Genomic DNA, 24,097 nt, shown 5'->3' on the forward strand with positions numbered 1-24,097 from the left:
TAGTACGTACACCTCTGTCCAGATGTACCCTTGTTTCTAATAGATATCAGCAAGCAATGATGCTCCCCTGTCTGATTCCTCTGTGTCTCCACTGTCAACACTCTCTCTCTGCTCTCTCATCCCGTCAGGTGTTGTTGAAGTGTACAGGGTAACCAAGCGTGTGGAGCTGGGGATCAAAGCCACTGCAGTGTGCAGTGAGAAACTCCAGCAGTTGCTGAAGGACATCGATAAAGTATGGAATAACCTAATCGGCTTCATGTCACTCGCCACACTCACAGTAAGTCCATGAAACAACTCAGCAGTTGCTTTCCTTTCCAGAAACCTAAGCTGTAAAGCAGAGTGTATTCCTATGATGGTACTTACTGGAGGCTGAAGGTGCCAACTGGAGCATGTTGTATTAAAGGAGGGAGATCACCGGTGTGTGGTCAGCTGAACAGCACCAGGTGGGCTTCTGATCTCTCCAAGGCCCAGGGAACCTAAGGAAAAAAAGAGTATAGGAAAACATTCACTCTGGCTAACCTTCTTAATTCACATAATACATGGAAGTTTTGCAAAGCATTGGTTTGAGATACTCCCTTTGCACTTCTAGTTATTTGTGTCCCCATATGTGTCCTTTCAAAAAGCTATATGATACCTCATGTTGCCATCCTGTAGTTTGTTTAGCCCTTCTTTTTTTAGGTTCTTGGGTTATTTTCATTTTTTCCCGTTATGAGTAGTTCTCTAAATAACAAATCACTGTTCCTTTGTGGGGATGTAGTGCCTCTAAGTGGAGTAAGAGGTCAGTGTGTGTGTCTGCACAGGTGCATGCATACATATGTAGCTGTTGTTACATTTATTAGAAGGCTTTCCAAGAGCTTGTATTGGTTGCAGTGCTACCAGATATATTTAAGTACATGGATACATTTCTCTACATTATGTCCTATCAGTTTCCTAATTTAACAAGCATGCAGTTATTCCCTAAGGTGTTTTTTGCATTTTGTTTTAATTTCATGAGAGGCTTTGCTGTGTTCCAAATGACAGTTTACTATTTCTGTTTCCTTTGTGTATAAATGGATTGGACTCTTTTGACCATTTGACCATTTATTCCTTGGAATATGGTTATTGACCTTATATATTTCATATTTGTAATAGATTTATATACATATATATAAGCTTGTAAACTTTTATCAGCTTTTTTTCCTCCTCTATTACTGTCCCTTTTTTACATTTCATTGGGCGAAACTATTTTATTTTTATATATTCATACCTATTCAGTTTGTCTCTGATGATATCCTTTATTTCACAATAGTCAGAAGTTTATCTTGCTTCCACAGCTGGAATAAATATGCTATTCCAATTTTTTTTTTAACATGGAACACTGTGACCCATCTGAATAGGATTGCAGTTGTGTGGGAGGAAGCAGTTCTAATTTTCTGAACTGATAGCCAGGTGGATACCCAGCTACCCCAACAATGTGTCTTCAGCAGCACATCCTCTCACCATTGTCATGTTGCTTCTGGTTTGTAATATTAAAGTCTTTAAGAGTTTAAATAATTTCCAAAACTTTTTCTTGTTCCCTTGAATCAGTTCTCATTTTCTAACCTAAAACCATAGGTAGATAATTTTTTTTAAAAAACTGTTCTGGCAAGTGAAGTAAGAAATGAAGTATTAATATTGAAAAAAGAGATAAAATTATGTTTAGTTGGTGATAATGAAATTCTTTTAAAAATCTAAATTCAAGCAGCCAGGTGCAGTGGCTCACCCCTGTCATCCCAGTGCTTTGGGGAGGCTGAGGTGGGCGGATCACTTGAGCCCAGGAGTTTGAGACCAGCCTGGGCAACATGGTAAAACTCCGTCTCTACCAAAAATACAAAAATTAACCAATCTCATAACCTGGTCAGTCGATCGATAGATAGATAAAAAAATACATTTTTTAATCTAAATTCAAGAGTATAAATGTATTGCATGTGGCAAAAATTCGTAACAATCCTACATATTAATAGTAGTTAGAAAATATGATGAAATTAGGCCGGGCATGGTGGCTCATGCCTGAATCCCAGCACTTTGAGAGGCCAAGGCAGGCAGATCAATTGAGGCCAGGAGTTCGAGGCCAGCCTGGCCAATATGCTGAATCACTATCTCTACTAAAAATACAAAAAAAAAATTAGCCGGCTGTGGTATCGAGTGCCTGTAATCCCCACTACTCGGGAGGCTGAGGCAGGAGAATTGATTGAACCTGGGAAATGGAGGTTGTAGTAAGCTGAGATGGTACCACTGCATTCCAGCCTGGGTAACAGAGCAAGACTCTGTCTCAAAAAAAAAAGAAAAGAAAATGAAGTTAGAAACCTTATTTTTTTTGTTAGAAAATATAACTAAGGCCAGGCACGGTGGCTCATGCCTGTAATCCCAGCACTTTGGGAGGCCAAGGTGTGTGGATCGCCTGAGGTCGGGAGTTGGAGACCAGTCTGATCAACCCCATCTGTATTAAAAATACAAAACTAGCTGGGTGTGGTGGTGCATGCCTGTAATCCCAGCTACTTGGGAGGCCGTGGCAGGAGAATTGCTTGAACCCAGGAGACGGAGGTTGCAGTGAGCCGAGATCACGCCACTGTCTTCCAGCCTGGGCAACAAGAGTGAAACTCCGTCTCGAAAAAGAAAGAAAAGAAAAGAAAGAAATATAATGAAATTAGAAATCTTTAAAAAAAAAAAAAATCTATTAACTAATTCAAGCCCATATCACTTTTGAACTTCTGACCTCTTTTTTTTTTTTTTTTTCCCCAGACAGTCTGGCTCTGTCATCCAGGCTGGAGGGCAGTGGTGCGATCTCGGCTCACTGCAACCTCCACCTCGTGGGTTCAAGCGATTCTCGTGCCTCAGCCTACTGAGTAACTGGGATTATAGGCATGCGCCACCACGCTCAGCTAATTTTTGTATTTTTAGTAGAGACGGGGTCTCACCATTTTGGCCAGGCTGGTCTCAAACTCCTGGGCTCAACTGATCCACCCACCTTGGCCTCCCAAAGTGTTGGGATTATAGGTATGAACCACTGTGCCTGACCTTGATACTAATATCAGAAAGAAATTTCTTTTGTGGGTTCTCCTAAAGAGAAAACTGATATAATCAACATTGTCTTCAAAAAAAAAAAAAAAAAGAAAAATCCTTTCAGTAAATAAAGCAACAGGTTTCATTGAGTAGTTTCTTATTACATCTCTCAATATAGGCCAAATGGCATAATTCCAGAGTATGAGAGGAAGTCATTTTAAGTGTGGAAAAAATAGATTAAATTGTAAACTAGGAGGTGTAGCAGTGCATACTGATGGCAGGCTCGTGTCTTTGCTCTGTAAAGGAAGCATACAAATCAACGAAAAATATACCAACATCTCAGTAACGTATGAGCAAAAATGTGAAGTGATTTGTAAAAGGGGAGGTACAGTTAATCAGTAAACATTAACTCAAATTAAAACAAGGTTACATTTTTTACCTACTTCTTTTTTTTTACTTTTATTTTTTGAGACAGCTCTCACTCTCTTGCCCAGGCTGGAGTACAGTGGCGCGATCTCGGCTCACTGCAACCTCCACCTCCCGAGTTCAAGCAATTCTCGTGCCTCAGCCTCCCAAGTAGCTGGGATTACAGGCGCCTGCCACCATGCCCAGCTAGTTTTTGTATTTTTAGTAAAGACAGGGTTTCACCGTGTTGGCCAGGCTGGTCTCGAACTCGTGGCCTCATGTAATCCACTCACCTCTGCCTCCCAAAGTGCTAGAGGCATTACAAGCGTGAGCCATCACGCCTGGCCTGCCTACTAATTAAGCCCAATTTTTGTGTGATCTATTTGTTTGAATACTAATAGTGTTGATGTGGTAAAATGTGGACTATATACTGTAGGGTGTAGTCACCTATGGAAGGAGAAGTTTGGCATCATGCTCTCCTCCTGGCTGTGAACTTCTTGAAGACAGAGATCAAGACTGCGTTTTTCATCTTTTCTTCTTTATCTGAGCACAGTGCCAGGCACTATGTAAACATTCAGTGAACACCCAGTAAAAGCTGAATGAATTAAAGGAATTAATATTCATTCAGAGTAGCTGACTCAGTAATTCCACTTCTGAGAAAATGTCCTAAGGCAGCGATTCTAAATATGAATTCACAGAAAGAAGCAAGTTAAGTGCACAGAGTTGTTCTTTGTAAACATGAAAAATTAGAGACAACCTGAAAGTCCAAATCTAGAGGACTAGTTAAGTAAATTGTGGTGAATCTTTACGCCAGGATCTTATGCAGCCATTTTGTAAAGGAACACGAAGTTTGAATGACACAGAACTGTTACTACAGGGCTTGAAGGAAATCTGCCAAAATGATATTAGGGATGTGTTTGGGTAATGAGACACTGGACTTTTTTTTTCTTTCTTTTTTAGACAGGGTCTCCCTCTGTCACCCATTCTGGAGTACAGTGGTGTGATCACAGCTCACAGCAGCCTTGACCTCCTGGGCTGAAGCAATTCTCCCACCTCAGCCTCCTGAATGGCTGGGACCACAGGTGCACACCACCAAGCCCAGCTAATATTTTTGTAGTTTTTGTAAAGACAGGGTTTTGCCATGTTGCTCAGGCTGGTCTCAAACTCCTTGGGCTCAAGGAATCCATTCACCTCGGCCTCCCAAAGTGCTGGGATTACAGGCATGAGCCACTGTGTCCAGCCAGAACACTGGATTTTTCAATATTCTTTTAGTTTTTTCATTTTTTCAACTTTCTTTCGATAGCATTTGTTGCATTTATAGTGGAAAAATAAGTGTTTTTACTCTAGTAGGAGAAATGTATCATTATCCTTCATTCACTTGCAGAAACCCTCCCTGTAGATGCCCCTTGTTACCCTTGCCCACTTCTCCTTTCCATTGTAATGACAGGTTATCAAGTTCTTAAAACTGAATTTTATTTATTTACCTATTTATTTATTGTTTAGAGACAGGGTCTCACACTGTCACCCAGGCTGGAGTGCAGTGGCACAGTCATGGCTCACTACAGCCTTGAACTCCCAGGCTCAAGTGATCCTTGCATCTCAACCTCCCATAGCTGGGACCACAGGCATGCACCACCATGCCTGGCTTGGTAGGGACAGGGCCTCGCTGTGTTGCCCAGGCTGGTCTCAAACTCTTGACCTCAAGCAGGCTTCCCACCTCAACCTGCCAAAGGGCTGGGATTACAGGTGTGAGCCACCACACCCAGACTACTTTAGGGACTTTAATTGCAGTAAATCTGCATGGCAACCTGACATCTTTACCCTGCCTTCATCCTCTCCTGAAGCAGAGGAGAATCATGCCCAAGCTACCAGACATCTTCTCTCCTGACAGTCCACCTGACTAAGGAGGACTATAGTACCACACATCACCACCCCTAAAAGGCAACTGAATCAGAATACTGCGAACAGAAGCTGGGGAGAAGGAATGGGGGTAGTTTACTACCTAACCTCTGTTTCTGTATTTACATTCAGAGAGGCAGAATTCTTGGGGTCTGAATGAGAGTCTTCCAGTTCTATCCTTAATGGATTGGTTAACTGTTATGATAACTAATCCAAGGAACTTGGGAGAAAAGGCATGTGTTTGCTGCAGTCCTCCAATTTTCTTTGAGCTTCTGGAATTCACTTCATTATCCTCTGGATCAGAGAAATGCATTAAACTCTGCTTTTACTTCCTGAGCTCCAGCTACTAATGAAATTGATTGGCTAGTGATGTGTGCCGAGGGTGCCTGTGAAGTTGTGGGGTAGAGAAGGATGTGTCACCAGTTGTGAACTTGGAGATCAGTATGTGTCTGTGTCCTTCCTAATTCACCCAACCTGCTGCTTCCTGACCTTGTCCTAATATGGAGCAGGTTGAGCCTGGATATCATCATAGCAGTAGATACTTTTATTCTTCCCTTTTACAGATGAAGAAACTGAAGCACAGAGATACTGGCGAGGCCTGGCTTTATTCTGACAGTCAGAAGTCAACTTTCTCAACCTCTGTTCTTTGTGGCCACCTTGAGATGGGCAGGTTGGGTGGGTAAAACCAGAGAGGTACTTAAGTTTTTGTGGGGGGAATGGGTTGATTTTAGCATCAAGGTTAATGAGTTCAAACACCAGGAGTCTTTTCTGGCAGCAACTTGTTATAAACAGTCGAGTTCTTTTCTGCACGTTGCCCTTGCATATATATACCAGGACTGTAGAGTAACTTAAAAGCCTCCTTCTTTACATTTAGATTTTAAGGTTCTTTGTTTGGGTGGCAATCAGTTCTTATTGCAGTTAACACTTGAAAACTAGATTTCTATACAAACCCCCAAATCAGCCACCCATCTCTTCTCTCCTGTTGCTGCTGGGAAAAGATGACTGTGATCATAAAGCGTCTCTCTCCTTGCCATGAGCTCTTGGAAGAAAAGGTATCACAAAGACCAGGTGTACTTGCCAAGCTCGTGAATTTGGGGGAAAGGATAAGTGGGGAGATTCCTGGGTTGCTGCTGTGTGTTTACCTCTTGAGATAGCTCCTCTCGCCAGGTGAAGTGCAAGCCAGTTTCATTTTTGTGCCTCTTCCCAAGCTCCTGTGGCTACAAGCTTGCTACAGCTGCACCTTCTAGACTCTGAACACCCCTCCACACCTTTTCTTTTCTTTTTTTTCTTTTTTGGTAAAATAAAAAATATACATATATACACACACAATAAGATGTGAAAATCTTGGTTGTACCACTCAATGAGTTTTGAAAAATGCATACTCTCAAGCATATAACCCGTGCCTCTATCAGGATATAGACTACTCCATGAATCCGGAGGTTTTCTTATGCACCTTGTTAACTGTCACCCTACTCAGATATAATCCCTGGTGTGATTGTTTTTATACCGAGGATTAGTTTTTTCCAGACCTTTTTAAAGGGACCTTGGAATTTGATTTTGTTGTTTTGAACAAAGCCTATTGGGTTTGGGGCCCATCTAACCTGGAGCTTTGCCCTGTTCACATATCGTGGCTCTAACTCCTTTAGTGTAAACAAATGTGAGGTAAATGCGGAAAAGGGCTGGACGTTTATGCCCTTCCCTCAGACTCCCATTGTGAGCATCCTTTTCTAGCGTCAGTGTCTAGATGCTAAAGAGTGGTTTTACCTAACTTTTGTTTTTTAAGACACTATGTAAGGGTATAGAGATGAATTAATCTTCCAACTTGACAACACAAGAATGTACTGTAAATTGAACCTGAACACCGGAGTATTCATTTCTCTCAATACCCATGTGCTTCCCCTTATAATTGCTTTTTTCGCTAGGTTAGCTGTGGCAGAACAACAATCATTCTTTGCCCAGATTATACCATGTCATTGTACCCTTGATAACTGCTAGGTATGTCCTCTGTCTGTAAAACTTGAGTTTCCCACTGCATGAGGAATAGCACACATTCCACAGAAATAGTGTAAGGTGTTACTTGTCATGAAGAAGCCTTTACTCTAACAGAACTGATAAGAAATACCTGCATAAATGTAAATGACATAAACCAACATCTGTGTAGTTCAAATCATTTGTAACAAAACTATACAAACTCCCAGGACTCTGGATTAGACGCTCAAACCGGAGAAATCATTATTAGAAAGAGGCATGATTGAGGTTTTATGGGAAGCTTTTAATGCTTAACACTATTGCTTCATTTCAGCTAAATGACTTCCTTAATGAACTACATTGCCACAGTGAGGCCCTTTGATTCCATACTACTATTACTATTACTATTACTATTAATTACTATTACTACTACTACTACTACTACTACTACTACTACTACTGGTTACCTTTTATTGATATTTTGCACCTAGGGCCTGCCAGTCCTTGTGCTATATGCTTTACATTCATTCTAATTGAATCCTGGTAACCCCATGTCATCACATGATGAGTCCTTATAAGGGGAAGGTAGGAGGGGAAGAGTGAGAGAAAGTGATGTGACAACAGAAGCAGAGAGAAGAGGAAAGTGGCAGATGCTACCTGCTTGCTTTGAAGATAGGACCACGAGCCAAGAAGTGCAGAGGCCATCTCTAGCAACTGGATTATACTCTAGAAGTATGATTATCACTTTTACAGATGAAGAAATTAGGGCTTTGAGAAGATGAAACTTGACTGAAACTGACAAGTCTGCGATTTGAGTCTGTATCATTTCAGAATCCATTCTTCTTCCTACTCTATGTTACTTCTAGCTTTTAAGTTACTGAAGATGACTTCTTTTTTCCCATGAAGACTGTGAGGCTGTTTCTGTCGGAAGACAGCTGCTTCACCTTCTCCAGTGAAAGTCACAGAACGTAGTGCTGCATCACAGTAGTCATGCTTGGCCTGAGGAAGGCAGGGTGCACAGTCTTAAACTCCAAACTATGGCTCCTTGATGTTTATTTAAGCTGGAAATGACACAGTCATTCCCCTGTCCATGGCAGAGAATTGGTTCCAGGACATCCCCCATTTCCGGATATAAAAATCTGCAGACGTTCAAGTCCCTGATAAGAAATGACATAGGATTTGCATATAACCTATTCACATCCTCCTGTGTGTTTTAAATCATCTCTAAATTACTTATAATACCTAATACAATGTAAATGCTGTGTAAATAGTTATTATACTGTATTGGACCTCTTTATTTGTATCATTTTTGTTTTTTCCTATTTTTTCCTCCGAACATTTTTGATCTGAGATTGGTTGAACCCATAGATGTGGAACCCATGGATACCGAGGGCTGACTGTACTGGCAAAGCTTTGTGCTCTCTCTTTGGTACTCTTTATCCCTGGACTAAGGCTCCCTCTTGTGGTAGAAGCATGTCTTCTCCGGGCACAGACTGAACACCTGCTTCTTTCTCAAGAGGTAAAAATCACCTAGTTTAGTGAGATGTGATGCACTGAGGTTGGCTCCCTAAGTGACTTGTCATCTAAGGTTTTATCTTGTGAAGTGGGTTGAAGTTCAGTAGGGTTGGAACAAACAGAGAATTCTGTCCTGGAAAATTAATCGATTTTTGCCATATAAAATCTAAGAGAGGAGAAAAGGTTGTTATTCACCTGTATTTTAGTCAATTGGCAATCACACAGGCTCTTTGATTCCACTGTTCACCTCAGTGAAATGTACTTCCTTTCAATGTGAAATTGACCTGTGAATTTCAGAGTACTTATTTCCTATTGCTGTGACATATCAGGAGAACAGTTTATTTTTTATTTTATTTTATTTTTTTGAGGCAGAGTCTGGCTCTCTTGCCCAGGCTGGAGTGCAGTGGCTGGATCTCAGCTCACTGCAAGCTCCGCCTCCCGGGTTCACGCCATTCTCCTGCCTCAGCCTCCCAAGTAGCTGGGACTACAGGCGCCCGCCACCTCGCCCGGCTAGTTTTTTGTATTTTTTAGTAGAGACGGGGTTTCACTGTGTTAGCCAGGATGGTCTCGATCTCCTGACCTCGTGATCCGCCCGTCGAGAACAGTTTATTTTTAATGGTGATGGCATTTTTGTCATCTTGCCAGTCTGCACAATGTTTTAGACACAGGATCTTTACTGTGTCTCTGCAGGGCTGTCCTCAGTTGACAGAAGGCAGCTGTGGTAGACAGAATGATGGCCCCTCAAAGCCGCCCATGTCCCTGGAACTTGTGAATATGTTACCTTTGCAAATAGGATTAAGTTAAAGGTGTTTCATTGGGGAAGGTATCCTGGTTTGCCCAGGTGGCCCCAATGTCATCACAGGGATCCTTAGAAGGGGAAGGTAGGAGAGCAAGAGTGAGAAAAAGTGATGTGATAACAGAAGTAGAGAGAAGAAGAGAGTGACAGAAGCTACCTGCTGGCTTTGAGGATGGGACCACAAGCCAGGGAATGCAGAGGCCGTCCCTAGAAGCTAGAAAAGGCAAGGAAACAGATTTTTCCCCTAGAACTCCCAGAAGGAATGCAGTGCTGCTCACCCATTTTAGACTTCTGAAATCCACAACTGTAAGAGGATACATTTGTGTTGTTTTAAGCCATTAAGTTTATGCTACTTTGTGACAGCAGCAATAGGAAAGATTATACAAAATCTGTAACCAAGCAAATACCAAAACTTTATAATTGCCTATGGAACCTGTGTCTAGATCACCCTTTGTATCAGTCAAATTAGACTAGGTTATGCTTCAGTAACAAACAGCTTCTTCCATCTTAGCAAAAGCAAAGCTTTATTTCTTGCTCAGGCTATATGTCCATCTCAAGTTGGTGGGGGGCTCTGTGCCATGTCCTTACCCAGGGACCCAGGTTGACAGAGCCTCCACCATGTGGAACACAGCTGGTCACCATGGAGGGTCAAGGGAACATAAGAAATAGCACATTGGTCTTAAAGGCTTCCTCCCAGAGGTGACGCTTTTTTTTTTTCTTTTTTCCTTTTTTTTTTTTTTTTTGAGATGGCGTCTTCCTCTGTCGCCCAGACTGGAGTGCAGTGGTGCAGTCTCAGCTCACTGCAGCTTCTGCCTCTTGGGTTCAAGCTATTCTCCTGCCTCAGCCTCCCAAGTAGCTGAGATTACAGGTGCCGCCACCATGCCCAGCTAATTGTTTTGTTTTGTTTTGTTTTTGAGACGGAGTCTCGCTCTGTTGTCCAGGCTGGAGTGCAGTGGCATGATCTCGGCTCACCGCAACCTCCACCTCCCGGGTTCAAGCAATTCTCCTGCCTCAGCCTCCCAAGTAGCTGAGATTACAGGTGCCGCCACCATGCCCAGCTAATTGTTTTGTTTTGTTTTGTTTTTGAGACGGAGTCTCGCTCTGTTGTCCAGGCTGGAGTGCAGTGGCATGATCTCGGCTCACCGCAACCTCCACCTCCCGGGTTCAAGCAATTCTCCTGCCTCAGCCTCCTGAATAGCTGGAATTACAGGCAAGCACCACCACACCTGGCTAATTTTTGTATTTTTAGTAGAGACGGGGTTTCACCATGTTGGCCAGGCTGGTCTCGAACGCCTGATCTCGTGATCCACCCGCCTCAGCCTCCCAAAGTGCTGAGATTACAGGTGTGAGCCACCATGCCCGGCATTTTTTTTTAATTTTTAGTGGAGACGGGGCTTTGCCCTGTTGGCCAGGCTGGTCTTGAACTCCTGACCTCAGGTGATCCATCTACCTCAGCCTCCCAAAGTGCTGGGATTACAGGTGTGAGCCACCACACGCCCGGCCTACATGTGACTTTTGCTTAGTTTATTGACTGTGGCAAGCTACAGGCCCATGCCTGATTGAAAAAGGGGTAGGGAAGGCCCATCCTACCATTCCATAAAAAGGAGAAAGATTATTGGTGAAGAACACTAATTACTACCAAACTCTTCTTCCTCAATAAGGATCTTCTTGGACACCATTGTAGGAGTTGATTGTAGGCTAAAGACTCAGGATTCTATATCTCAGTCTGACACTGGCGCTTATCAGTGTCAGTAGGCCATATATAAAATATGTATTTTAAATCTTTACTAAATGCATGAAATACTTGCCAAATAAGGAGACGATCAATTTAAGGTGACTTATAGAGGGCATATCTTATATGAAGACAGCCAAACTGTTACCTTATATGACTGATGCCAAACTCTTGCTATTATACTACAATAAACACCCTGTTTATACATGTATACTTAGTTAATTTTGTCAGCTGAAAGAGTAATTTGATCACAGGGTCATTTATGCAGAGCCTTATGGTTTTAATTGGCTATTACAGTATGACCTTTTCATTTGCTGTCTTTATGCCTTTGGTAAACAGATATTAAGGGGCTTTATTAATTGGATTGATTTCAGGATTTAGAGTTTTCCCAGATTCTAACGATTTATCAAATAGCCCTGATTCAGTAACATGATGACTATCTATAATGTGGGTTACAGAGGTGATACCATGTTTTAACCTCTTTAAAAAGCTTGCTAAGAGTTCGTCAAAGTGAATAATTGTGATAAGCATATAGACTATGTTTTCACTTCCAGAGCATGTTTTATGTCCATCTGAGATATATAGAAATGGGAGAGAGGTGTTAGGGCAAGTGAAATTGTTACCCTTTTACAGATGACTGACTGCAGAACAAACAAGTGTCAGTGCCAGCCTCTTCTGCATTTGACCACAGTGACCATGGTTGCACTAAAAAAGACAAGAGAGAAAAGAAAAAAGATCCTATGACATGGCTAAGGCCATGTAAGTTTACTTTGATCACCTATACCAGAGTCCTCTTGCACACAGTTGAAACATACACCTCCCCTTTTCTTCTTTGAAAACCATGTGTTCTTCCTTCCCCTGCTGTGATCTCAGTGGATCTAGCTCACATGTGTTTAAGAAAGGTTTGTGGAGCTAGTTCATGGTTTATTATTTCAAATTAGAAAGGAACAGGGAACATCATACATAATCTATACGTTTTTATAAGGAGAAACCTTTTTTTTTTCCTGGTGAGGAAAAATACGGATCATATAATTTGGCTTTGTTGCTCAAAAACGATGTGGAAACTCCCCAGTGGTTCAGACTGGAAGAACTATGGGAAATGTAGCTGTTACTTTGACAGGAATTTGCCATCATCCTGGGTCACCTCAGTATCCATGAGGACAAACCAGCTTCCATGCCAGGCTCCCAGATGCTTGACTGCCTGGACCACAGGACCCTTGCTTCCCCTGCACTTCAGCCACCCACTGGCATCATCACAATGGGCTGTGTTAGCAAACACTGTGCAGCGCCTGTGCAGTCTCGAACCCAGACATCGAACTTCCTGAGTCCGGATTGGCAACCCTCCAGTTGTCTCACTCTTCACTGGCACTGCTGCTGTTTTTGGTTCTCAAGACAGGGTATTGTCTCTTTTACTGTGTTCCTATCAACCCTCTTCTGTCTTCACTTCTTTTCTCACCTCCTTACTCTCCACAGTGCATGAGGCATCCCTCCTCACTCCCTTCAGTCATGCTCATTAGACAGAACCCAACCGGAATCAGTGCAGCCATCCACCTTCTCCCTCACCTTGACCCACTGTGTGCTGGTGGAGAGAATCACACCGCCAGTTTGCTGCTTGAAGCTCGCAAGGCTACTTCTATTTCAGACACAGCCGATGATCTCACCTCCTGCATTAGAGTGAGGATAAACCCTATGAGAGGAACTCCTCAACTTCTAGGCTCCCACCTAAGATTCCGTTCTGTCACACTAGTGTGTTAGATCCAGTTCTTACTGGCTTGAAAGAGTTTGTTAAATGTTCAGGAATTTTATGAGCCAGTTGTTAAACATGGTTATTACTCAAAATTAAATGAAGACTGGGTGCAGTGACTCATGCCTGTAATCCCAACACTTTAGGAGGCTGAGGTGGGAGGATCGCTTGAGGCCAGAAGTTCTAGACCAGCCTGGGCAACATAGTGAGACTTCATCTCTACTAAAAATAAAAAGTAGCCAGGTGTAGTGGCACACACCTGTATTTCCAGCACTCAGGAGGCTGAGGCAAAAGGATTGCTTGATCCCAAGAGTTTGAGTCTACAGTGAGCCATGATCACGCACGTCTCTGCACTCCAGCCTGGGTGACAGAGTGAGACTCTATCTCAAAAGCAAGACAAAACAAACACAAATGATATAAACTTGCAGTTAAATACATTATATTAAAAATAGTGGTAATAAATACTTAAAACATTCTAGTTCTTAAATTTTACTATTTGTCTAGCTTTCAGGGTTATTTATGTCTATCACAGGGCAACCAACTGTCCCTGTTTGGTCAGGACTGAGGGATTTCCTCAGTGCTAAAAAGTGATAGAGAAAATGTTATTAGTGCAGATTAAACTTAAAAGTGTGTGGCCAGGCACAGTGCCTCACACCTGTAATCCCAGCACTTTGGGAGGCCAAGGTGGGCAGAGCACGAGGTCAGGAGTTCAAGACCAGCCTGGCCAAAATGCTGAAACCCCGTCTCTACTAAAAATACAAAAATTTGCCAGGTGTGGTGGCAGGCACCTGTAGTCCCAGCTACTCAGGAGGCTGAGGCAGAAGAATCCCTTGTGAACCCAGGAGGCGGAGGTTATAGTGAGCCGAGATTGTGCCACTGCACTCCAGCCTGGGCTACAGAGCAAGACTCCATCTCAAAAAAAAAAAAAAATGTGTTAGCTGAGTATGGTGGTGTTACACTTGTAGTCCCAGCTACTTGGGAGGCTGAGGCGGGAAGATTGCTTGAGCCTGGGAGGCAGAGGCTGCAGTGAGCCAAGATGACACCACCACACTCCAACCTGGGCAACAGAGTGAGTCTCAAAATAAATAAATAAAAATAAAAGTGTGCTGCGGGGCCAGGCGCAGGGGCTCATGCCTGTAATCCCACCACTTTGGGAGGATCACTTGAGCCCAGGAGTTCAAGATCAGCCTGGGCAACATAGGGAGATATCATCTTCACAAAAAATCAAAAAATTACCTGGGCGTGGTGGCACGCACACGTGGCCCCAGATATTTGAGAGACTGAGGTGGGAGGATCTCTTGAGCCCAGAAAGTGAAGGCTGCGGTGAGCTGTGATCATGCCACTGCACTCCAGCCTGAGCAGCAGAGTGACTGGACAGCTTTCCAAGATTGAGACCTCCTCTTTTAACCATTCTCTGTGTGTGTGTGTGTGTGTGTGTGTGTGTGTGTGTGTGTGTGTGTAGTCAATTAGATAATGCATGTGAGGAGCTTAGTATAGTGCTTGGCAAAGTAAGGGCTTATTAGCTGTTGTTCTATTTATGGTCTGTAGCTGGTGACTTTCAGTTCTCTCCGCAAGCAGTAGGCCTGTATGTCTATCCAACCACCTGCTTATGTAGCATGTGGCCTTCGCTGTCCCACAGGTGGCTCCAACTCAGCTTGGACCAAACTGAACTCTTCTCCTCAGCTTCCATCCTCAAACCTGGTCCTTCTTTCACGTGTCTTATTATGGTGAATCCCCTCAGCTGCCCGGGTCCCCCAACCTCTCCCATCCAGCAGGTCACCCAGGCCTGCTCATTCTCCTGCCTTGGCAGCTCTTTCCCGTGTCCGTTTCTCCCCATTCCCCACCGCTGCTGCCTTCATTCTGACCATCGGTATCTGTCTCCAGGACTGCTACAGCAGGCTTCTGGCTGAGACCCACGCCTTGAGGATTGCCACCCCCAGTTCATTGCCTATACACTAGCGAGAGGGATCTGTCAATAATACGAACCTGGGCCTGTGCTGATCCAGTTGGAACCCCTAGTGGCTTCCAGGATGCTCCTTATCTTCCTTGAAGTCCTCATGCTGTGGCTTCATCTCCTCCTTTCGTGGGCTCTGCCCCCACCCTCTAGATTCCTTCCCATACCCCATCTTTAGCTCAGAGGCCTTTGCCTATGCTGCTTGTTCTGCATAGAATATCCTTCCCTCCCCTACCTCACCCAACCCCATCCCCTTCACCTAGCAGCTCCCATCTACACTCAGCCAAGGTGATTCTAAGTTCTAGGAAGCAGGCCGGATACGGTGGCTCATGCCTGTAGTCCCACCACTTTGGGAGGCTGAGGCGGGTGGATCACCTGAAATCAGGAGTTTAAGACCAGCCTGACCAACATGGTTAAGCCCTATCTCTACTAAAAATACAAAATTAACCGGGCGTGGTGGCGTGCCTGTAACCCCAGCTACTCAGAAGGCTGAGGCAGGAGAATCGCTTGAACCCGGGAGGTGGAGCTTGCAGTGAGCCGAGATCACACCACTGCACTCCAGCCTGGGCGACAGAGTGAGACTCTGCCTCAAAAAAAAAAAAAAAAAAAAAAAAGTTCTAGGAAGCAGTCTCTGACTTCAGTCCCCGTCCTCCTCGGGTTGGGCTAAGTGCCCCTCCCTTGTGCCCTGGCACTCAGGACTTCCCCTAAGTAAGCACACCTGGCACTCATGGCACGGCACTGGCTCCCCGGCGCCCACCCGAGACCGAGTTCTCAGAGGACAGAGGACGTGTTGTACTTGTGCCGGCCTTCCTAGTACCTAGAAGCATGACGGGTTCCCAGTGGATGTTCGGGAAGTTAAATTATTGTAGGGGTGGTGCTAGAGTACTTACGTTGCCGCTAGACCTACTGGGGGTGAGCAATGAGGGAGTGAAGCGAACAGCGTGTGGACTTGCTGGACTTCTTACCCGTTTGTCTTGTCATCCTCATCCTCACAGCCAGATGAAAACTCGCTGGATTTTTCCTCCTGTATGCTACGGCCTGGGATTAAAAATGCTCAGGAACTTGCCTGTGGAGTGTGCCTCTTGAACGTGGACTCGAGGAGCCGGGTAAGCCACGCAGCCTCGTTGCAGGTGGCAGAGGGCTTCCCTAACGTGACTCGGGATGACCTCATCTGGCCCACTTTACTGCGAAGTTTGTGACCAGAGGTGGGGATTTTCTCAAGTCCTAAAAGCTGATGATAGGAGCAGACACATCCCCTCGTGAGGGCAGCGGGGGAGCTGTGGAGGGAGTGGACGCGGCTCTCATGCCTGCAGCACCCTGTACGTAGTGGGGTGGTCAGGAGGAAAGGGTGAACCTGTAAGGATGTGTTTGGAGGCAAGAGGCCCTGTTCTGGGAATGTTGTTGACCTGTGGTTTCAACGTTATTTCAGAAAGAAGAGAAGCCTGCAGAAGAACATCCTAAAAAAGTATGAACCAGTTACACCTTATCTTAGCGTCTCCATTTTAATTTTGAGTGTGGAGGGCAAATTGGATGAATCCATCCATTGCATCCTGAACTGTTCCAGTCATGAATCCTTCACTGAGTCAGTCTGGTTCCCATAATGTTTGATTGAGTCTACCAATGTGTCTGTGTGGCTCCACTTCTGTCTTATTTGCATGCTTGTTTCTCATAATTGGCTTCTGGTGTTGCAGTTATTTTTCTCTGTGATGAATGGGGTGACAGAACGAGCAACTTCTGGAAGCCTGGAAGGTGTAGTGACACACAGAAGGAGATCAAAGAGCTTATTCAGGATGTAGCCATTTAGCCATATTTTAACAGACAAGCCACAAGTTGGGTTTCAGAGTTTTGTTTATATGCAGTGCATTAGAACACTAAGCCCAGGACGCGGCTGAGGTTTGGACTACTTTTCCATGGCTGACTGTAGCTTACCGATAAGCCTACTCATCTGGAAATAATTCTTATGTGTTTAATGCCCATTCATTTCGAGGCATTTTTTTTTTTAACTCTATACCTGTTTGGACTTTTAGATGATGTAGATTCAGTTATTCGCTCCCAATGCCATTAGACCCTAAGAGTTAACTGCCGTTCTCTGACTCTCTCGTTCTCTAACTCTTGCAATTTTTTGTCATGATAGGCTTGTGGTCATTTGCAGAAGTGTAAAGGATTGCATGCCGTAGTCAGATGCTAGCCTTAGGAGGAGGGCTTCCTTCAGCACAGTGAGGGATCCAAGCTATCCACAGCCCTCGGCTACTTTAGTTCCCCTTATGATTCCCCCGCTCCGCCCCATAACCTCTGTCTGCCTTTTCCATGGAAGATTTGGCCGCCTTCTCCCGAAACTAGGTTTAGTGGTAACAATTTGATAGCTTTAATTAGCAGTAAAAAACCTTCTCTCTTAAATTCCTGTAGCTACCCACTCAGCTTTTGTGTGTGCCATTTTGGCCTCAGCCTCTGTGACCTGGAGAGATGTACATGTTGGTTTCTGAAAAGCTCTGAGATGCAGAAAAAGCCTGACTTGTCCCACATCTCTGTTTATTTCTGGCAGGCATTCAACTCAGAAACAGACAGTTTCAAGCTGGCCTACGGAGGGCACCAGTATCACGCCAGCTGTGCCAACTTCTGGATCAACTGTGTCGAACCAAAGCCTCCTGGCCTTGTCCTGCCTGACCTGCTCTGAACAACTCCTCTGTGAAGCACTGACTCTTTTTTTTTCTGTGACACCCCACGGGGTGACAGGGACCAATCAGTAGAATGCGAGTGCTGCACAGTTCACTTCCCTGAATTGATATGAAGAACACCGCAAGTGACGGGGCCCCCGTCACCCCCACGGCCAGTCTGCGGGGCTTCAGGTAAAATCGTCCCACTCAAGCGGCACGTGGCGCCAGAAGCTTGCTCACTTCTCTCTACTTTTCTTAAGGTTTTCTAAAATACAGACCACAGCTTTCTGGATCTAAGGAAGAACTTGCTGCTGCAGTATTGAAACTGTGAAGAACTGACATTTTTGAAGAAAAATAAACTACTGTTGCGGGACTAGAATGGGCAGCTGCTTGGAGCCAGTGCTTGTTTTTACCCAGAACACTTACTGTCCTGTGAAGTAGAGTGCATTTATTTGCATTTAGTTTGTTAATGTCTGAAATGAATAAAAAGAGGAAATTACGATTAAACTGATGTTCTGCTTTTTATGGAGAAGATTCTGCCCGTCTGCCCTGGACAGTAGCAGGCAGGTGAGGGCAGATTTTACCCACTTGGCTGTCACAACTGAACCAGTTCTCTACTCCTTCCCTTCATTGCTGTCAACGCTCAAGACTTTTTCCCAAAACATGCCTGCAGTCCTGAAGAATGCTCATTTTCACACAGGCCCAGATCCTGTGTATCAGGAGAATATCCTTCCCTGCAGGAGCCTGCACTGCAAACCTGTTTTGCCGCATGCAAAGACTGTGACCGTGGAGTTTTCTCAGACAAGATTTGTAAAGGCAGTGGAATGAAATCTCTTGGCAGTGGCCGCTCTCCACATTTCCAAAGATGACTACATAGGGACCAACACTGCCTGACTTCGCAGTATCTGTGAGAAAAACCTGAAAATTAATTCAGGGTGAAAATGTGGAGTTCTTGGCCTAGTGTAAAGTATCAAGATGTATATTTATGGGATAGATACATGACTTAGAAGAAAATTGTCCAGAAATAGTACTGAGTTTTAGATGGAAAAGACTCGTGCTTCCTGGAGTAGGGAATTTTCTTTGCCATTTAATCTGAATGCATAAAATTAGGGGGAAAAACTCAAGTGGCTAAGAGCTGTTATTCCTAGGAAGAACGTACCAATCTAGGGCACACGTCTCTCTGAATTGTTGATTATGCGCTTTATGAAGAGATTTTTCAATCTCATGTGCTTTACTTTGTGCGGTTTAGGCCCTCCGACCTAGACTTTTATTTTTAAACCGACAAAGTTAGTCTTGTCTATAATTGCTGCTTTTACATAATTTATTTTCCCTTCTCAGAACAAATTCTATCTTGGTCCGTCTTATAGCTTTTCCATGTTCTCCAAGAAAGGTGTGGAACATTTTCATTAAACAGCTGTTGCTGAGGCTCCTGCTTGACCTTCTGCACGCCCGAATGCAGAGAGAGGCACCGAGGAGAGAAAGGCTTTTCACTCGCTCCCGATGATACCGTCTCTGGCCGTTCCTGACTGAGACAGCTCACTCGGAATTGGTACCTTTGGGGCTTTTGCCCACCACAAGGCTAATGGGGTGTTTCTAACAACACAGGTGGGACAGCTTGTGGCAGGCTTTTCCTGAGGCCTCGGTGCTTTCATCCTGGGCAGCACCAGGTCCACATGGAGCTGGAATGCAAGCAGGCTTCTAATTGGTCTTAAAAATTTCTTTTTTTTTTTTGAGACGGAGTTTCACTCTTGTTACCCAGGCTGGAGTGCAATAGCACAATCTCAGCTCACTGCAACCTCTGCCTCCCGAGTTCAAGCGATTCTCCTACCTCAGCCCCACGAGTAGCTGGGATTACAGACATGCGCCACCACACCCGGCTAATTTTGTATTTTTAGTAGACACAGGGTTTCTCCATGTTGGTCACGCTCGAACTCCCAACCTCAGGTGATCCGCCTGCCTCAGCCTCCCAAAGTACTGGGATTACATGCATGAGCCACCGCGCCTGGCCTAAATTTCATAACAGAACCATGACAGCAGAATCTACCTTTGCAATAAGAATGTTTCCCAGGAGTTAGAGACCAGCCCTGGGCAAGATGGCAAGACCCCAGCTAATTATACAAAAAATAATTAGCCAGGCATGGTGGAGTGCATCTGTGGACATTTGTGGTCCCAGCTACTAGGGAGGCTGAGGCAGGAGGATCACATGAGTCCAGGAGTCTGACAGTGACTGTTAAAAATTTCTTTCTTTTTTACAACAGCCTGGGTGATAAGAGAGAGACTGTGTCTCTTAAAAAAAAAAAAAAATAGTAAGTTTCCCAATTTGAAATGTTGCTGAGACATTTTTTTTGAAATGCTGTGTAGATGCCTATCATGTCACAGTGGCCCAGTATCGACATTTTAAAAAGCAAGCTTGTTAGCTGGGCTGGTTTCTATTCCTGAGAAATTCCAGAATGCCTCAGATACAATTCCTTAGTATAATTCCCACTTTCCTTACCAAGAGCGATAGGCTTAGTCACTCCGTGGGAGGTGCCACAGGAAAATTCAGCAGACGTCAACAGAAAAAAAGCCTTTGCTATGAAAAGTATTCACTACCTTTCATATCTCTTGAATACTTGAAATGTTTAATTAGATGCCACCAATAGGGATCCAAGGAGTGTGGGACACCGTTGCGCTGCTTTTCTTTATAAACATTTATTATAATGACTCAACACTGCATTCAGCTTCACCTCAGCTCTTCCTGTTAGCCAGGAGCCCTGTGTCCTTGGAAACCGTAACCAAGGTTACTTATTTCCATACTGTGTATTGTGTCAGCCCGCTTCACCCCACTGCTTGAATGGCGATTAATAGCACTTTTCTTTTTTTGGTGGGATGTTTTGCCTTTAAAATTTTTATGGCTTAGTGTGTAATTTCATTTTTGTCTGGACATGCTTGAGATAGAAGAGGTGTTGGATATATTAGGATATTTTCCATGCTTTATTTTTCCTGTGGCTACTAGTTAGCATTTCATAGGGGTTGTGAATTTTTGATTATTTGAATATTTTGTGTACATACACATATTTGAAGGGTTTTGGGGGTCTTATTTGTTTAAAGGTGTCTTCTGTTTGCCTGTTTAATGTGTACTTCAGCTTTGCAAAGATTATAGGGCTGTATGTTTCAGAAATAGGAGATGCTGGCCCTGTACTGGGGACCACTACAAAAATTCCCCTGAACACCTTCGAGGTCAAATGCCTGCCTTTGTGAACAGTTCATAAACTGACATTTTCAGTCATCTGCCATTCAGAAGGGAGCACTGTAGCCTGCTGTAGACCATTCCAGCAAATGTCAGAATGCAGGGCAAGATGTGTGTCGACTGTGTTTTTTAAGTTTAAATTACTTATTTCTTCAGGTGAGTGTGCACCAAATAATACTGAAAGGCCCGCCCCTTGCAAGGCCGAGGAAATAAAGCCTAAGTGAAACAGCTCTTGGGGGGAAAAATGCCACTTTACGAATACTTTTCTAACAAAATAGCATTATAATGAAGTTTTTACTTAATTCCATTATTTATATGTTGATGTGAATATAAGTGGTTAAAAAAGTATTCTTGTGGGACATCTCATTACTTTATAGCTGTGGCGTTATTAACCAGTGAATGCTGTGGTCCGTAGCAAAATGCGTTGCCTTCTGTGTGATGTGGAATTCAGGCCTGTAATTTTAAAAGATGGTGTGGTTTTTCCCTTGTTCGTATTTTAATAAACAACTGCTCTAATTGATACGTTTAGATATTATAAAACTTTACCTTTAAAATATTTTCAAGGTCTGTTCTGAAATCACCCACTGTTAAGCTTCCCTCACCAAAATACAAGTGTAGAAGAATGTCAGGCTACTAGACCTTTTCTTGGTCTTGTCTTTGTTGGGTTGATTTCACGTAGATGCAAGTCACGAGGATGAACAGGGGCCCACGCACTTAAGATTACAAAGGTGTTCAGCTTCCTGTGTGCGAAGAACTCTTAGTCACAGCCCCGCAGTGCTGCTTGCCAGGAATTCTACAGGTGATTTTCATTAATTATGAAAAACATCGGTCACCAGGTGTCTTCTCGCCCTAGGACAATGGTTATTTGGGGGCTCTTATTCAGAAACTCCAGACTGAAAGCTCAGCCTCATACTAAAGCAGCCAGAGCCTCCCTGGATTATTTGTTTGTTTGTTTGTTTTTGATCTTACAGCATTTGTTGGTTCCTCTGATTTCTCATAGAAACTATTAATTTTTTTCCTTTTAATTTTTCTAGAGAATAATGATGCATGTTTATAACAGTGGGCAGCCAGGGGTATAAAGCAATAAAAGGTAGAACTTAGATGGAAAAAACCATTGCCACAAACCAGGTAAAATGTTTTGTGGATATTTGTCTAAGTATGTAGCTACTGGCCTATGTATGGCTTCCTGCCAGAACGGACCCAAAAAATCTAGAAAACGATTCCTCTGGTGCGCAAGCTACAACGTCCCTGACAAATGAGGCCAAAAAGCAGGGCTGCGACCGGTTCCCATCGCATGGGCAGACTCCCAGGAGGCCCTCCATCCAGAAGGCAGGCACGCCCTAGGACAGTGGTTATTTGGGGGCATGTGGAAAGCTTTCGCCCAGTTGTGTCCCAGGAGTGGGACAGAGGCGAGCTCATTCACCTTCTACCGTGTACCTGATGAGCGGTGCCGCCCATTTTATCAGGAGCAGTGACCTGGGTGACATTTCCAAAGTTAAAGGCAGCCATTTTTTATTATTTGCTTATCGCTTATACTGAGGTTTGGTTTAGGGCATTTTCGTAGGTAGTAATAGTTGAGCAGAGGCACCTTTTATTGAAAACCAGTTTCTCTGATGGAGGACATGTTGCTTTGGGGTGCTCCACTAACCAAGAGGAAACCAAAACCAGCACCCCTGATCAGAGCGTGCACTCTTATCTATCTCCCACCGCCCAGCACTGGGGACAGTGTGTCTGCCACCCACCAGGATGTGATGTGCCGACGGGACGCTGCTGGGATGTGTATTTTAAGTGGTGTTCACAACTGTCATAAGAGCCATATTTTAGCAGTTACTGGAGAGCACCTTTTTTTCCATCGACACACACACATATCCTGAAATTATTAGTAAAAATTCTAATGTTAAGCATATAGATTTATTAAAAATAATGCTAATATAATCCTGGGCACATGGATTCCAAGAGTTTTTGCAGCAGATTTCATTATAATTACTTAACAGCTAAATAATAAGGGTGTATTTAACTTACAGAGTCACTAAATAATAGAGGGGAAAGGAAAGAGTAGGGCTAATCCAGTAGAGACTGAAGCTGGTATCAACCTTCCCTAAGCATCTGTCTGGTCAGCAGCCTGGGGCGAAGCTTGTCTCTAAAGGGTTAATGAGGCCCCAAAGTGATTTTTGCACTGAGCTCCTCCTGCACCTACCAAGGTGCCAAAGGCATGAGATTCAGAAGAGAGCAGAACCAAACAGTTTATTAAACTGTTCAAATTGATAAAAATGATTAAAAGCTAAAGATTTTCATAAACACTATTCCAAAATGTTAATTTTAAAAATGTGACTAGCAATGTATGCATTCCCTTTATGTCCCCTCCCTCCCTCTCTCTTAAAATAAATTTGAACACCCAGTGTAAAAAACACTTGAGGGAGAACCAGAAGTCAGCCATTTGAGAAGACAGTGGAGAGGGAGCAGACGGCGGGGAGCAGACACCGGTCCCACTCGGGCTGCTGACGCAGGCTTCGGTGGCACTAAATCCCCCAGTAAGGCATCAGGTGTCGGGACTCCTTCTCATAGACGTCGGGAACTATGCCGTAAGGTGTCTGTACCATTTTAACTGTCGACTTCCCAAAGAGCTGGCGCTCGTAGTCTATCAGCTGCCTCCAGAAGCCTACGTTGGGCCTGATGACAGGTCGCCGGGCTTTCACCCAGTTGTACGCCTCCAGCAGGCACACGTTGTGGAATTTCATCAGGTAGGCGATACAGAGCGTGGCTGAGCGGCTCACCCCGGCAGCACAGTGCACCAGGGTGGCCCCGTGCTTCCTGCTCACACTGTGGATCTTGTCAGCCACGGTGTCAAAGTACAGTCCAATGGGGGCGTGCGGCATGTCAGCCAGAGGCACTTTAACATACTCAAATTGGGGCCAGTTGAAATTAGGGATCTCAATGGTAGCATTAACAATGCAGGTGATGCCACGAGCCTGGAGGAGGTGCCGATTGGAGGCCACACTGCCTCTGCCCAGGAATAGAGAGGAGGTGATTTGAGCAATGCCTCCTAAGTCTCCCTCGGAAATCATCCGAGGGGCCATGAGAGTCCTTGGTAGCGTGCTGTGACCTCTGGAGCTCATGAAGACGCCAGCAGTCACACTTGCATCGTTGGGGGCAAGACCAGAGTGTTTGATTTTCCTCCAC

At 44.2% G+C, this 24,097-nt stretch overlaps 2 protein-coding genes across 9 annotated transcripts in view; one reads left to right on the forward strand and one right to left on the reverse strand.

The window, feature by feature from the left end:
• SYNRG (synergin, gamma) overlaps positions 1-18,805 on the forward strand; it is a 92,595-nt gene extending 73,790 nt beyond the window's left edge. For 5 of the 8 annotated variants that reach the window (XM_011990206.1, XM_011990207.1, XM_011990209.1 and 2 more), the window contains 4 exons: positions 129-277; positions 16,030-16,140; positions 16,464-16,499; positions 17,577-18,801. In XM_011990206.1, the coding sequence (XP_011845596.1) occupies positions 129-277; positions 16,030-16,140; positions 16,464-16,499; positions 17,577-17,708 (428 nt within the window). In that variant the 3' untranslated portion in view covers positions 17,709-18,801. Of the gene's footprint in view, positions 1-128; positions 278-6,307; positions 6,378-16,029; positions 16,141-16,463; positions 16,500-17,576 lie in introns of all 8 variants that reach the window. The other 3 variants (XM_011990208.1, XM_011990212.1, XM_011990211.1) reach the window with 3 other exon arrangements.
• A 4,006-nt stretch (positions 18,806-22,811) lies between these two features.
• Positions 22,812-24,097, reverse strand: DUSP14 (dual specificity phosphatase 14). Its single transcript, XM_011990215.1, has one exon. It carries the CDS (start codon positions 24,031-24,033, stop codon positions 23,437-23,439), a length of 597 nt encoding a protein of 198 aa, XP_011845605.1. The 5' UTR covers positions 24,034-24,097; the 3' UTR covers positions 22,812-23,436.

The sequence above is a fragment of the Mandrillus leucophaeus genome, unplaced genomic scaffold, assembly GCF_000951045.1.
Source record: "Mandrillus leucophaeus isolate KB7577 unplaced genomic scaffold, Mleu.le_1.0 Scaffold374, whole genome shotgun sequence".
Taxonomy (NCBI): domain Eukaryota; kingdom Metazoa; phylum Chordata; class Mammalia; order Primates; family Cercopithecidae; genus Mandrillus; species Mandrillus leucophaeus.

Bases quoted from the DNA above. Each gene is read 5' to 3' on its own strand.
- DUSP14 (XM_011990215.1), bottom strand. From the start codon at position 24,033: ATGAGCTCCAGAGGTCACAGCACGCTACCAAGGACTCTCATGGCCCCT.